General features: G+C 32.7%; 1 protein-coding gene across 10 annotated transcripts in view; it reads right to left on the reverse strand.

The window, feature by feature from the left end:
* The window catches only part of LRBA (LPS responsive beige-like anchor protein), a 729491-nt gene that overhangs the window by 516966 nt on the left and 195373 nt on the right, over positions 1–17152 (reverse strand). For all 10 annotated transcript variants that reach the window (XM_072724802.1, XM_072724799.1, XM_072724798.1 and 7 more), the window contains exons 31-33: positions 14111–14244; positions 2887–2965; positions 776–909 (exon numbers count right to left, since the gene is read on the reverse strand). In XM_072724802.1, the coding sequence (XP_072580903.1) occupies positions 776–909; positions 2887–2965; positions 14111–14244 (347 nt within the window). The remainder of the gene's footprint in view (positions 1–775; positions 910–2886; positions 2966–14110; positions 14245–17152) is intronic.

Below are 17152 nucleotides of genomic sequence, written 5' to 3' on the forward strand. Positions count from 1 at the left end.
ACATAGTCTCAAAGAGTACTACCTACAAATGATTCAATAATCTAGGATATAAGCAGGATAGAATACTACTGTTATTTCTATTTATTTATAATTTATAAAATAATATATAATTATTATATATTATATAATTATTTATAATTTATAAAATTGAATTCTACTAATAAAGACCAATAACACAGTCCTCATTTTCCTAGTATGTGGCAATACATATGGTTTATATGGATCTTAAGTTCGAGTAAAATCCCAGGTAAATGTCCACTAATTACTCTAACACTAATCTTTCCAATTCTCCATGCTCGTAGTTCATTCTAATACATTAAAAAAAAGAAATCTAAGTCTCAGTTCTTTCTTTCAGTACATACTTTTCTGCTTTATCCAAATCACTAATTAAAAAATCTAGATCAGGGATCCCTGGGTGGCGCAGCGGTTTGGCGCCTGCCTTTGGCCCAGGGCGCGATCCTGGAGACCCGGGATCGAATCCCACGTCAGGCTCCCGGTGCATGGAGCCTGCTTCTCTCCCTCTGCCTATGTCTCTGCCTCTCTCTCTCTCTCTCTGTGACTGTAATAAAATAAATAAAAATTAAAAAAAAAAAATCTAGATCAAATCAGAATATTAGATGAGACATATTCTTTAAAAGAAATCTTGTTAAAAGTTAAAAATACTTGAACAATGAAACTCCAGGCATCTTATATTATTCATTTAAGTTTTTAACCTTGAAACTTAAATATAACTCTAAATATGTATTTGTAAAGTGACATACAAAAAATCACTTACTTGTTCCTTCTATAAGTAGTTCTTGTCCATGACTACCCAAAAGTGTCCGAGAAAGAAAAGGTGCAAAATCCACAAATATCTCTCGCAGAAGAGGAGCTGCCTTTTCCAAAGCATGTTCAAGCCTCTCTGTAATACTAATGGAAAGATGTTATCTGAATTATTCACTAGAATTTATAATTTTCAGTTTTTAAAATGAGTTTCCACAAAAATATAAAATTCATGAGAAATTAAAATTTACATAAGGACCCATTATTGCTACACATATGATTCCTTCTGCTGGAATATCCTTTATTACTCAGTTCTATATTGTGAACCCCAGCCCTGACAATCTGTAAATAACCACTCTAAGCATCAGCCCTTAGTGGAAATCTTCACAGGTCAGTCAAAAGCACTTGATTTTAATACCATTACAACCTTTAAAAAAAAAAAAAACCTTATCAAATTTATCTATTCATAAGGCACCTGGGTGGCTCAGACCCAGCATTTGCCTTCACCTCAGGTCATAATCTCAGGGTTCTCGGGTCAAGCCCTGCATTGGGGTCCTCACCTGAAGGGGAATCTGCTTCTCCCTCTCCCTCTGCCCCAACCCCCACTCGTGCATGTGTGCATGTGTGCTCTCTCTTGCTCTCCCTCTCAAATAAAGTCTTTAAGAAAAAAAAAAAAAAACTTGTCTATTCATTAATAAACCATCAGCAGTTTATTGTTTAATAAACTTCAGTTCAAGAATTCTACCTTCATTTCTAAGTTCTCAGCTGTAGCACAGACTCCATAATTGTTTATAATTGAATCAGTTTTATTTTTCATTGACATTTTTATCTATAAGAATTTTTTTCTAATACAATCTGAACAACTTTTCATCATTTGAAATTAGTATACTTTACTGGCACATTTATAATGATCTCAATTTAATTATTAATATGTCCTGTGACTATATGCATATATACATATAGGTATAAACACATGGATTAACATACACATGTATATATTTAATCAAATAAAATAAACAGGCTCCCTGAATGTCAGGAAATTCAGAGGTATCCACAACTTTAGTTCCTAACTGATAAAACATACTCACATAACTCAATCAGAGAAGGACAATCATCATATGGTCTCACTCATGTGGAATATAAGAAATAGTAAAAGGGATTATAAGGGAGAGGAGAGAAAATGAGTGGGAAAAATAAGAGAGGGAGACCAATCATGAGAGACTCCTAACTCAGAAGCAAAAGGCTGCGGAAGGGGAGGTGGGTGGAGGGAAGGGGTAACTGGATGATAGGCACTAAGGAGGGCACTTGATGGAATGAGCACTGGGTATTATAGTATATTTGGCATTTAAATTAATGAATTTAATTTAAAATATATATATACACAAACAGCCACTACTTACTATGAATTCATACAAGGATACTTCATAATACCAACAAGAATTGCTACTGAAACTATCAATTACTAAGCTGATGGAAATTTCTTCTGTCAATAAGTATCTCTTCCCTAGGAATTGCCCTTAATACTATTCCTCTGCACTTAGAGAGACTCATCCCTGGATAACATCACAACTACAAGACTATACTTATAGCACTCTAATGCCTGTATTTGTGGAGTGCTATGAATTTTCCAGTTGTGGCAGGGAGGATCAAGAACTCTGACCACGAAGGCTCTATTGGTGAAAAATATTCACAATATTCCAAATCAGAATTTGAAATGTATATTCCCAACTTAAAAAGGTTAATAATAACAAAAATCTAACTACTATTCAGTTTCACTGTGGCTTTGGCTGATTGGCTATACCTTATTATTTCAGCATTTTTGTAGAAAATGAACAGTAAATTCTAAATTTCCAGTTTATAATCATATGAAACCTAAGTCACAAGTTACCACCTGTGTAATCAAATATGTTATGCATGCAGCAGTTATTAATCATAAGAGCCACTTCCCATAAACCTTTTACATCTCATAATCTTTAAAAAAGGAGCTTCTAAAATATTCAAGCCTCTAAATGTCACTTATTATTTTTAAAAAAGAAATAGACAAAAGAAAGTAAAAACTGAAGCTAAATGATTTAGTCATCAAAAGGAATAAATCAGAAATATCCGAATTAATAGTTTTAATACCTCATATTTGAAACTTGGTCTGATGGAACTGAGCCAACTGTTGGCACCGAAGGCAATTTCGCATTAGATGATCTACCACCTATTAAAAAAAAAAAAAAAAAAAAACATTTATAGGAATTTTCTGTTTTTAGATAAAGGTTCAAACAAAGAAGCTATCTTTATACCATGTCAACAAAAAACATTACGGTGCATCTTTAAATGCCCATTATAATTTGGATAACATTAAAATCTACCATTAACAAGGTCTTTCTTGAATCACTTTATATGTAAAGCTTAGTTACAAGTTTGATTATTACACTAAGTGACCTATGATCCATCAGCTGTAGAGGTAATAGAAAACTAAATTCTGACTCACTAAATTAGAGTCATGATTGCTTTTATCCAGCAAGTGGCAATAGAGATTTACAAGTAGAAACTTTTTTAAATTGCAGCAAAAAGCATAAAGAGCTAATATCAAATTTAGCCTAAGTACATAAACCTCCACTTCCATTAAAACTGACCTTATTCAGTCACCAAATAACTTATGCTATACCCTGAATGCTTCTGAGTCTAGCCTAGCAAACATAACCCAGTGACTGAGAAACCTTTCTTAAATGATTCAAATAGAAGTTATACTCTCTCATTTGTATTCTCAGTGTAATTAGAACACAACCTGTTGGTGCATTTGTCATACTATATTTCAATTGATTTTTTAAACAGCCTTCTTTCTACTATACTAATCTTTTTAAAAGCAGAAATCTCATCTTTTTCATCCATCTCTCTCTAGAGCCTAGAGAGTTGGTCATCAAAGGTCCTCAATTTCTATTAATTGTAGAAATTATTCCCTTAATCATTCTCATCCCCCATATTTTACAGGTCAATCTTCCCACCCGGTATATTTCTCTATTTCCTACTTTTTTATGTCTCTCTCTTTGTTCAAACTACCATGTAAAATTAATTTCTACACATGATCTTATCTCCAATGAATACTTCCAGATACCCTTAAATACTCTTGTATATTTTATTGAATGGCTGATTCATCCTCCTAGAATATAAAATGTTCAAACTATTTTACCCTATACAAGAATCATCATCTTTGTTTTCAACAAATAAATGTGCTTATAACATTTACTTGCCAAGAGAAAAATAATCACCAGGAAAGTAACTCTGGAAAAGTAAAAAAAAAAAAAAAAAAACATACAATATAACAAGTCTTGAAAGAGTGAATCTAGAACACTAATTTACTAATTTGTGGATAATTTACTGAGGCTTAAGGAGTCCTAAACACTTAAGAAAGTACGGGGGGAAATAAAGTTTGTTCAATAATTAGGATATAGGGATGGAACATCATTCAATTTAAGCTAGGAGTAGGGCCTACAGAAACAGAACAGCCATTTGTTTTTCTAAGGCCAATATAAGGAAGAAAAAAAATAGACACATACAGTACCAAAAGTCCCTCATGATACAAGGGCTGTAAGAGTCACTGGAACTCAAATGGGACGATATGGACAACATGGAGTCCATAGGTACAAAAGACATGCATATTTGCTTGCAGCTGTAATTCAGTAAGTAAGTAAACTTTGTTTCTGAAAGCAGTATCTTAAATGGGTGTTAAGTTAGTATTTTGGTAAGTACAGACTGAAATCCCAACACAATTCTATAGAGGAAGAGTCCAAAAAGACAAGAAACACACTGAAGCAAATGAAACAAAGAATATGCAAAGTTGATACAAAAGAGAAGAGTGGCTCAAAAGATGTTGGAATCTATACACTGTGAGAGGTCTGATGCTTTTGACCTGTTCACAAAACTTCAGACACAGGTATGCTGAAAGCACCCAAAGAACATAATGTGGTGTGGAAGAAAGATAAATAAAAGAGAGATAGAAAAAGAAATGTCAAAAAAATTAAAATTTAAATTAAAATTTTAAAAAAAGAAGAAAGAAGATAGAAACAGTTGAGAAAGTGGAAAAGCAGCCTCTGATATAAGGAGCTGGCCTGGCCTGCCTGGCAATATCGTTTAGGCCCTAGTGTTGCTAGGAACTGGCTTAGAACCCATAACTGAGTCCTGATGTTCTCTTGCTGAATATAAACAATTTCATAAAATACCAGCATCAGACAAAGCCACGCTGTGATCATGCTGAATCAACACAAAACAATACCACCATGTGATCATGTTCCAAAAGACAAAAACACGAACTCTGTCCAAATAACAAAGACGGCCAAACATCCCAAATCCTAATATGAATGACTGACTTCTTTACAAATTATAGCTTTAGATTTCTATGCTCCTAGATGAGATTTATTAGGATATCTCATCATAGAAATACCCATGCTTAATGATACCCATTTCAGAAGGAAGCCCCACTTCCTTAACTCTCCCCTAAAATCACATAATATAAGCTCAAACCCTATCATAAATTTTTTCTAACACTGTATTACTGAGATGTCCCAAACTTCCCCATTGTGTGCATTCCCCCTCACTGAACTAGGCTATTCCTGTCGGCCTTTGGTAAGAGTACACTGATGGAGACTTTAGATGAAGCCAGGCAGAAAAAGATAAAAATCATCAATTATTTTAAAAGAACCAGAATTAAAGAAATCTCTAAGTAAGAATCCTTTTCCATAACCACCTGTTTCAAGATAAAATGCACATTTTCCACATGGTAGCATTTCTCAAATCAACACATGTTATAATCAAAGTCATCTTAAAACAATTATAGTCAGCCAAAGTTGAGACCTAATTGTAAGAGAACATAGTGGATAAAATCAAGAAAGCAAGAGATTCAAATCTGAGATATGGTAAACGACTAAGTAAGGAAGGATCTGTAATGTGTAATTATTTAAAAATCTTTATTTTGCTAGTCTACAACCTCAAGAGCATATATGCTAAAGGCCTAGAGGAAAAACTGTTGTATAATTTCAACATACTGCCTAAGCTTAATGATTAACTGGCAGTGAAGATGAACCTCTAAGAACTAAGGACCCTACTGTAGCTTAGTTCCAAAGATGTATGCCACAGAAGATCATCCCCATCACCTCCCCTCCCTACAAAGGACCAAATGTGGCAGTAAATTTAATTGGGCTTAAAACCTTAGTGCTCTTTTTTTTTTTTTCCCCAGGGTGGGGTGGGGAGGAGCAGAGGAAAAAGGGGAGAAAGAATCCCAGCAGGCTCTACGCCCAGCACAGAGCCCCACATGGGGCCTGATCTCACAACTCTGAAATCAGGACCTTAGTGGAAATCAAGAGATGTGCATTTAACCAACTGAGCCACCCAGGCACCCCAAATCTCTGAGCTCTTATCTGAGAATCTATAATCTTATAAGTAAAATCAGTTATTTTTCCATTATGACTATAACATAAAAACACCGTGCTTTAAGAGCAAAAGGGCCCTCTTTTTCTGAAACTTGTTAAGCTATTCAGGTCTCAAGCAGCCTGAATAGATCAAGGAAAGCATTTGCACCAGGATGGAGGTTACACTGACCGGAAGCAAGGTACTGGAGCTTAAACAATGTGAAGAGGGCAAAGGCCATACTGATATGATAAATTAATAATCTGAGGGACAGGATATTAAATAATTTCAAAGTACTTTCCCACAAAACTTATTAATTACAAAAGGAAAAGAGTAACTTTACCATATAGAAAGTTGGCAGTTACAAACATGTATCAAATAATGAAAGTAGACACCATCAACATTATGACAAATCAAAATTGTTCACCATATGATGAGCACTGGGTGATGTATGGAACTGAAATGAATGTAATACTATCTGCTAACTATACTGGAATTAAAATCAAGACAAACAAAATTACGTACCAGGTGATTAGATTCTTTTCTTCTCTGCCATAATATTCCTACTAAAGAAGTATATCATAATCTGCTTCTAATCATAAGGATCTATCAGACCAACTAAAATCCAGAGACATTCACTTGAGTCATTTCTAGTTCTTTACCATAATAGTGTTTTGTATTTGCTTACATAAATTTATGTGCACTCCTTCATTTTTTTTTTTTAAAGTATGCTCTATGCCCACTGTGAAGCCCAATGCAGGGCTTAAACTCATAGCTCTGAGATCAAGACCTGAACTGAGACCAAGAGTGTGATGCTTAACTGACTGAGCTGAGCCATCCAGGCACCCCACTCCTTGATTTTTTTAAGGTAACTTCCTAGAAATCAATAAACGCATACTTTAAATATGAATGCATATTGCCAAATTGTCCTAAATAAAGAATAAACAATTTATACTTCTATGGCTGCTAGTAAAATTGAATGAATTTCCCACTTTACTGGAAACAAAACAGGAAACAAGTACTACTCTGACCTTTTATTTTCATAGAGATTTTTTCTTCATAATTTGTAATTATTATATATAGTGACATTTACCCTTTATCATTCATTACAAATGTGTAGTGATCGTTGCCATGCAGAATTCTAGAATATTCCTTTTAAATTATTTTACCAGTATGAGTTAGAAAATAGAAATACCACCAAATTTTTAACACAATTCTTAGAATGTTTAAGTTAAAAAATGTAAAGCACCTAAGATAAAGTAGATTCTCCAATGTTACTTTCCCACATTTCTGCAAGGCACTATGGGAGAAAAGTCTAGAACTCTTCTGAGTGACTCTACTATATATTCATGATTCCTGCTATCCATTCTTAGTCAAGCCTTCTATTTATATATTACTTACCTATTAAATTCTGGTAATAAATATAAAAGTTCCTCTACTCCTCTCAGCCTGGAATCCATTTCCCTTACCACTTTCAAAAAGAAATGTTAGGTCATTCAAGACCATAGCCTTTCTCTTCCACATCTAAAGGAAATCCTGCTAAGCTCTCAAGTTCTCAATAATCAATCTCTCACATAACTTCCATACCAATTTCTTTATAAACATGTTCTACACTAGTAGAAAACACTTCTTCACCAGCAACCTACCACCAAATCATTCTCAAATTGAATCCTAGCTCTATCAATATTAAGCCAGTTGACTACCCTTCAGGGGTTGTTATATGATAGAAAAGTTTGGGGGAAGTACCTCTGCCACATACTAGCAGTGGGACCTTGGGTAAAGATACTTAAGCTTCTGTGCTTTATTTTCCTAATCTATAAAATGAATAGTGATACCTACACTTCACAGAATTTTTCTGAGCCTGGATCATAATAAATACACAATGAATAATAGCTTCCTTTAAAATACTTAAAATTATCATAGTTCCCTTCTGTCTGTACTTTGGGCTGAAAATACACCCAAATTCTTCAATGATTATTTAATGTGACATTAAGTATAAATAACTAACATGAAATGACTTATAAAGTGCCTTTTAAAAACTACTCAATTTTTTTTTAAGTAAAGGTAAATCTGTTTAAAAGTCCAGAAGTTTCAAAACAAAGAATCAATCTCAGATTTAACCGTTACAAAAAGTATATTTCCAACAATTTCATTTATCAGATTGGTATAAAATAAAACAAAACCATAAACATTTGATAAACTAGCCATTGTACAAAAAATACTTTTATTAAAAGCCTGTACTGCCTTACTTCACTCCCACAATTTCTTCAGGCTCACTTCGTTTATATCTGGGCATTTTGATTCAATTTACTCTTAGGTAAAGCAAATAAAATTAGTTATGGGCATAAGCAAAACGGTCAGGCTCTAATCAGCAAGGATCTGGGACAACTTGACTTTCTCTGAAATACGCTTGGTCTTCAGGGAGAACTAGGTCAATAATTCTGATTCAGTTCTGATCACTAACTCTCAGCCAAACATAGAGATTCAGAAATCTAGACTGTTTGATCGACCCCCTGCAGACTTGGTTGTTTGAGGGAGGACATTGTAAGCAATTTTAGACAAATAACTTTTGGATACTTACGGAGCCCACCTCTTAGAGTAAGAAGATGATGTTGTGAATCTGTCTTTTCCATAACTCATTTCCTTCCCATTCCCTTGAAAAATCAGTGTTGACTTTTCTTTTAACTGGGATTTTTATTAATTGCTGCCTTCTCCTCCTCTCCATCTTGCTCAATTGAAAGCTAACTACATAAAAAACCCTAACAAACTGAATGGAATCTATCTTAATGCATAGAATTAATTTTAAAGTGAAGTACACATTTCTTCCTAATGACATTTTCTTTAAGAAAATATATGAATTTCCACTTCACAATCAAAAGTTTTCCATTTTCTCTCCCCCCGCCCCCCCCCCCCCGCCACATTAACATTTCAAACTAGAGGGCAAAACAAGGTGAAGTTGAAAAGAATCTTTGGCCGTTCAGTATCTGGCATTTCTGAGACTCAGTGCCAATCCTTCTATTCCTACACAACACTCAACAATCTACTTCAGAGACCAAATATCTTTATTATAGTTAATGACACCTCCAATTCTCTAAATCCTTGACAGCAATATGATCATTAAACCATAATTGGCCATTGACTTCTATCACTAGTGATTAATTATCTCTGAGCTTTATTTTTTTAGTTGGTGATAGTTTTTAAAGACCATCTTTATTGAGAGTACAACAGATACTGTCTCAAAGGACTACTGGTAGTTTTTCTTGAACTTTTCTGAAGCTGAAAAAAAAGAACGTATAAAGTCCCATCTATAAAAATAAAGACAGAAGTAATAAATCTCATGAAAATATTTGTATGAGGCTTTAGATAGTAGTTACAAAACAAAATAAGCTTTTACTGTGGCTGACTGATTTTAACAAGCTGAAATGCATATCAAAAGTCTGAAATGGTGCACTAAATAAAAGTAACAAAAATACCTTCCTGATACTATCCTGGAAGTGATGCCAATTTTCAAACATAAAAGAGACTACAGCAGAAAGGGATTCTACAAAACAGTCTTTTCCAATAATAAGAGAACACTTTACCAACAAAGATAAAAAGGTGAGGGGGATGGGTGGAATGGGTGGTGGAGATTAAGGGTTACACTTGTGATGAGCACCGGGTATTGTATGGAATCACTAAATTGTATACCTGAAGCTAGTATTACACAGTATGCTAACTGAAGTTTAAATAAAAACTTTTTAAAAAATCAACTAGCAATGATTATATGAGGAAAATATCACACGAAAAAATAAACTAATGTATCAATAATTTCACAGGGGTTGTCCTTTTTTTCTGCCAGGGGAAAAAAGTAATTTCCAAATATTCTGCATTTTTTAACTCAGATAAAATCATACATTTATGACTATCATTTTAAATTAACATTAAATATTTTTAATAGGCAATCACACATATGTAAATGCAGAAGCTACTTTGAACATGTGGAATGATACTGACTTATCTTTTCCTTATCCTTACACTGATAAACTGGCTCCTTCAAACTGACAGTTTTCCAGACATTCAAAAGAACAAAAAAGAAAATGCAAATACATCATCTGTCTCTTATCTACCCAGGGAATAGCCAACTGTTTACTTAAGGTCCCTAAGGGTCTAAATAAATAATGTCCTTCACAATAAAGTATCATTAAAACAAATGCCAATATTTAATCCCTAAACCTTGTATTTTTAGATTTTGTTCCCTCTCCCTTTCTCGCCCCCAACCTCCTCACCCATTCTGACCCAGTTGCAGGACGAGTAGTCCATATGCCCAGTAAAATTCTTTATTAAATAAAAGAAACTTCTATTAATTGAGTAAATATAAGCCTCTTGGGTCGAATTTCATATAAAGCAGAATCAAATATTTTTCTTCAATGTTAAAAATAAACATGCTAATTAATAATATACATGGCTCTGATCAACAGAACAGAGCCTTATATTGTAATGAGGAGTATAATTATTATATTTTACAAACTAGCAAACACCCAGCATATAAATTACTGCAAAACAGTCTATTTAGGTCCTTTATTGAGTTAGCTTCATTTTTGTTTGAATCACTTATGCTTTGCATCACGGTTGAAAAAACATGTTAGCATATCTAAAAAAAGAGTAATGGCATCATAACACATACTGCATTCTGGGCAATTAAACTGATGAGTAACTTTAAAATTTCCAGATTTTGATATTTATGAAAACCATTTTCTCCTTTAGCTTTCTTTTAAAATATGCATATACCAAAGGTATACCTTGTCTCTGAAAAATATCTTTTTTCAGTTATAGAGAAAGATTTGCCAATATTATTAATGGACTATACTTTGCTAATAAAATGTTACAGAAGTTAAGGAATACTATCCAAACTAAAATCTGAAATTTGTATGATAATCCAAATTTGTATATTAAGCATGGTTTCAATAATGTGCACTGTTTAAAATGTAAATGTACAAAACCTCATTTTTTGCATAATTATAAATTTGGGTGATTTTTTTTAAGTACAGTTGATACACAATGTTACATTAGTTTCAGGTGTACAACATAGTGACTCTACAATTCTGTACATTATGCTATGATCACAAGTGTAATTCTACCTTTCATCATACAATACCAATGACTATGTATTTCCAATGTTATATGACTTATTCATTCCATAACTTGAAGCCTCTCCCACTCCCCTTCACCCATTTCGTCCATCCTCACACACCGCTCCCCTCCAGCAATATTTATTGGTCTATTTGTGCTTTTTTGTTATTTTTGTTTTTTAGTTGGTGATAATACTATGATAGAAGAATATCTGATCACACAAAAGCTGACAAGCTCTAATTCTTTTTCTGGGATCCAAGCGTATCAAACAATTTTGGTATCAAAATTTCCAAATAGTTTAAACGTTTCTGCTACAAAAGTCCTATTTTATGTATTATATTTACATGTTTTTTCCAAAGAAATTCTTGCTTTTGCTATTATATCATGTACTATCAAGTGTACTTTTTATTTATCAATTATTTATTAATGAATTTTAGTTTATTTTTTGTTGCTAACTCACCATAAAATTCAGAACTGAAGTCATCCCAAGACACAAAGATTTAAGGACTACAATCAACAGGGACAGATATTTACTATATCTTCATACAAAGAAAATAATATAAGATCAAACCAAGACTAATACCTAGTTTACCCAGATCTGCAAGAATAAACTTCCCAGGAGTGCCTGGATGGCTCAGTTGGTTAAGTACCTGACTCTTAATTTCAGCTCAGGTCATGACCTCAAGGTCCTGGGATGCAGCCCCTGCCTATCCCTCTCCCTCTGCTCCTCCTGCTATTGTTCAAATAAATAAAATCTTTAAAAAAAGAAAAAAAAAGGAGGAGGAGGAAGAGGAGGAGGAGGAGGAGGAGGAGGAAGAAGAAGAAGAAGAACAACAACAACAACAACAACAACAACAACCAGCAGCAACAACAACTGCCTGCTCAGCTGACAGTTACAACTATCAATTTATCCACAAATCATTTTTTCCCAAATCTTGCTTGAACCAGGAGGAGGAAATTAAACTTAAATATATGTCACCTACTTTTTTTTAATGGCAAATAACTTAAATCAAGACACCTGCCAAAAAAAACAAAAACAAAAAACAAAAAAACAAATTATCTCTCAGTTAAAAATATTGATGGCAAAGAGATAATTATTTGTGGCGTTTGGATTCCAAGTGAAAAAAGAACAGGATACTTGGCAAGTATGGTAAACAAAAGTATGTATAGTGAGGCTGTAGGAGTATGAGAAGTACAATGACTGAAAACACCATATTGACTTAGATTTTCCTTATCAAGGTAGTAAGGCAATTAATGGAATGGAAGAGGAATAAAGTAAACTGGAGACCCCATATAAAAGCAACAAGAGCACAGTGAAAGAGGAAAGGGAACAGTTATGAAAAACAAATGATAAAAATAAAGACCATCAACAGGAAGAAGATTTGGAATAACTTAATGAGGAACTTATTTTTTTTTTTAATTAAGGGATTTTGGGGAGAAAGAGCTAACAATTCTAGCACAAAATGGGAGAACCTGAGAACTGAGAATTATCACCACTGGAAATTTTTTAAAATTTAAATAATGGGGGAAAACCGTGGATACAGAGGTTTGTGAGGGTTTCACAATAAATGAATAGTCCTCAAAATAGCAAATTATTCTGTAAATCTGCATATGGTTCTTCAGAATGAGTTTATATAATAATGGACTTACTGGAAAAAATTATGTTTCAGAAATAAATTTATATCCAATGTTGCCCGTATATCTCTCACCTTTCTGTTTCTTATCTCTTCTAATGACTGCATGACTTAAATTTTGAAAAATACATTTAAAAGCAATCAGAGGGTTGTTTTAATTACCTTATCTCATAAACTGAAATTAAAGGGCAATATATTCAAAATAAGAGGAAAACATTTTACTCAGTATACTGCGAACCTCTAAAACTTACTACATTTGCTCTGAGAAGTTATTAGAAATTCACTAATACTGAGTTTAAAAGATGGCATACAGTTTCATAGCTATAAGTACCTCCGTCTTTTTCCCAAATGAAGCAGCTCTAGAAAAAAAAATCACAGCTCATTTTTTTAAGGATTTTGGATGGGGTGAAATAACAGAAATTTGCATCCATCCAACAGAGATTCCCAAATTGTTTCTTCTCCAAAGTAAAATGAAAGCATCAGAGTATAATGGAAAAATCTGGTAGAATTCTACACTTATTTTCTTTTATATTTTCTCACTAAAACAATGATGAAAAAATATAACAACATACCACACTATTTTAAGATGTTACTAATAGGGAATGGGGAGCAATGGGAATAGGAAATGCTGAGATAGTACATGGAACTCTGTACTTGCCATTCAATTTTCCTACAACCTAAAACTGATCTAAAATATAAGGTATATATGGTCCTTTTAAGTTTTAACAAAATAAAAGGCAACACAGCACACATAATACTACTACTACTATAGATTTTGGTTTTCAAGTAGAAGTTTTTTTTCAATAACTATTTTTTCCAAAGCATAAACTAATACATTACTGACAAAATTTTGAAAAAGAAACTACATGAAACTTAAAATTACATGAAACTTAAAAAATCAAAATTGCCAGTAGTTCAGCCACATGGAAATAATCAAAAACTTCAGAATACTATTCCTAGCTTTTCCCATATATAAAAGATGTATATATACACATACCTATGATTACATGTTATATTGTACATTTGTTTTTACTTAACCAGCTGTGAACATTTCCTCTTATCACTAAACATTAAGAAAAATTATGATGTTTAAGTAAAGAAAATATTGAAATTTGTTACAATTTGACACTACTCAAATTTATTCAGAAAATTATGAAACAATTATCATAATATAAATGCATACTTTTAGTTCAAATCATTAATAACTAACTCACCAGGTGATTCTCCTCCTCCATCTGAGGCTTGGGTTGAATCTACTGAAGAAACCACACTGACAGCATTTGTAGGTAGACTTGTAGTAAGTGTGGAAGGTAAGACTGCTGATTTTTTTGTTGAAATGATGACACTTCTGTAATAAAGAAAGTAAATAGATTTTAAAATACAAAGGATCATTCAAGTTAATTACATTAATTTCAAAACAGAAAATTTCTTTCTGTTTAACTGAAGTTTAACAGAAGTTTAACTTTAACTGAAGTTTAACAGAAAATTTCTTTCTGTTTAACTTTCTGTTTAACAGAAATTTTCTTTCTGTTTAATTTCTTTCTTTAACTTCCTTTTAGAATTTATTTCTATTTTGATGTACAATTTAGAATATTCTCTCAATAAGAAATCTTTCCAATGGTGTTCATATTTACCTGCATTTCAATGTTTTAGAATAAAAACAATGTCCTATGGAAATAAAATAATTCATTATAACATTTGAACTTACAATTACTATATAATATTCTTTAAACTTATGATCATCTTTAATTATCCAACTTAAATAAAATATAACCAAAGGTATATAAAAAAGGGATTTTGGCACTCAAGTGGAAAAGTAATTAACTTTTTCTTAACCTCAGAATTGAAGCAGAAAACAACATGTTTCTACATGGATTTTAAAGCACCACTAATTTGAAATCATAAAACCTTAGAAATCTAAGGTAAAAAAGAAAATGCAGATAAACCATTTTTAACATGTATATAATCTAATTTTTTCCTTTTAATCCCCAAAGACTATCTTTTGATAATATTATGTAGAAAAAAACAATGCACAGGTATAAAAGCTAGATGCAAAAATTTCCAAATAATCAAATTTATTTATTTTGTCTATTATTCAAACATAGGTATTTATGATAAACCAATTTCAATTAAAGTGTAATACTTTATACCAAAATAGTAACTAAAGGACCTTATTAGGCATAACTAAAAGGCATTTTTAATTGAAGTTAGCTCCATAAACATGCAAAAACCCAGTTAATGAGGTAAGGAGGACAGCTGATATATAATGCACTCCCACAGCAGTGCTTACTTTTAATTACCTGGTGTTAACCATAAGCCTAAAGTCTTCAACATTCAATTTATTTAATCACATCTTTTGTTGACAATATTGTAACTGCAAGCTTCAAGTATTCCCTTAACAGCTTTAAAGTATTCAGTTTCTAAATAAAGTTACTTAGATACTTGATCCAAATAAATGTATTCAAAAGTGGAAATTATGTAATTCCAGTACCTTAAAAATACACTTTGTTTTTGTTGTTATACTAAAGAAAGATAATACAAAGCAGCGAAATAGGTTCTGTTTTACTTCAGTGCCTATCATGTGACGGCAAACACTGTTGCCAATTAAATCAAGTTCTCTTCTGTTAGGCATGGCTTATTCAATGTACTTGGGGGTAGCTGGTGTCACATCATTATAAGGGTGACTGCCGATGTTAACTATACACTAAAAAATAGAAGCAACAGCCACCTGAGCCCTCAATCCAAAATGGTGTGTTTAAATCATGGTAGCTTATATCAGATGAAGATTATTGACTTTACAGGGAGCAGATATGACCATATATGTTTGTGTAGGCACACACACGCACTCCCATGTGCGCACACTAAAGGTACACTCAAAATAATTCCAAAAAAATTACATTTATTATTATGCATTTCCTACTCAAGGCAGAAATTCATTAACCTATTGTTTAAGAAAATCTCTAGGTACATACCCTAGCAATCTATTTTAGAGGGAGGAATGCTGTGCAGAATTTACTCTCATATTTGTTCACAAAAGAAAGAACTAGCAAGGTCTAGTTCACTAATATAATAATCACTGAAATGAGCAACAGAAAATGATACTAGAAAACTGAAAATATAGAAAACTGAAAATATTTTTTCCATAATTGAAATTTAAGACCTATAACTACCCAATGTACCAACCAACTCTTAGGAATTTCCCCAAGATAACTTATGCTCACAAAAATTATGTACAAGAAGCCTTATCTAATAGCCAAAAACTAGATATAGCTCAGAATCCTTCCAAAAATGAGTGATATGTTTATACAATGAAACAATACTAGCAATTAAAAGAAACTGTTGATAAATATAGGTGAATTTCAAAAGCATTATGTTGAGTGAAGAAAGCCTTATACAAAGGAACATAAATTTTATATTTCCTTTTACATGAAGTTCTAGAAAAGGCCTAACTAACCTATGGTAGAAGAAGATCAAAGAATAATTTCCTCTAGCTGGGAAGTAGCATCAGGGAACTTTCAAGACTGATGTCTTGATTGAGGATTTGGTTTACACAGGTGTACAAAGTTGTCAAAACTCATCAAATGGTACACTTAAGATTGGTGCCATTCAATGTATGTACATTTTACCTTAAAAAACTACACTGAACTCTAGTTAAAAGATCTGCATACTGAAATGTTTATGAAGTGAACCAATGTCTATTGAAACACACACAAAAAATAAGACTGATGGATAGAGGGAAGGGTATATGAAGAATCATATGATGAAGCAAATAGAATGAAAGGTTAATTGCAGTATCTCAGTGATGGGTTTGTGGGCACTCATTGTAGAATTCTTTCAACTTCTCTGAATATTTTCACAACAAAACATTGCAAAACTGGTAAATTTACTACAAATGTTCCTTAGTATACACAATCACTATTTGTCAAAGACAACATGGTTGATTAAAAGTAACAAAAACTTGATCTCATTTCTAACCCTTTAAACTACTATCATTAATAATGCTATCAATCATGTATACTTATTCTTTATTATAATTCAGTAAATATTTTCTAAGATCTTCCTCATATTCTCATTCCTAATACATCCAAAGTGCAGGTACCTACATTTTATCTAGCATTCCTCACACACTTCTGCTCTATGCTCTATGGTTCCTCAGCATATACATCATTTTACAACTCTGACCCTTTGCATATACTATTCCTCAGCCAGGATGCAGCTTTCTTAGCCGTGCTAGCCAGTAACCTCTTCCTTCTCAT

The sequence above is a fragment of the Vulpes vulpes genome, chromosome 10, assembly GCF_048418805.1.
Source record: "Vulpes vulpes isolate BD-2025 chromosome 10, VulVul3, whole genome shotgun sequence".
Taxonomy (NCBI): Eukaryota; Metazoa; Chordata; class Mammalia; order Carnivora; family Canidae; genus Vulpes; species Vulpes vulpes.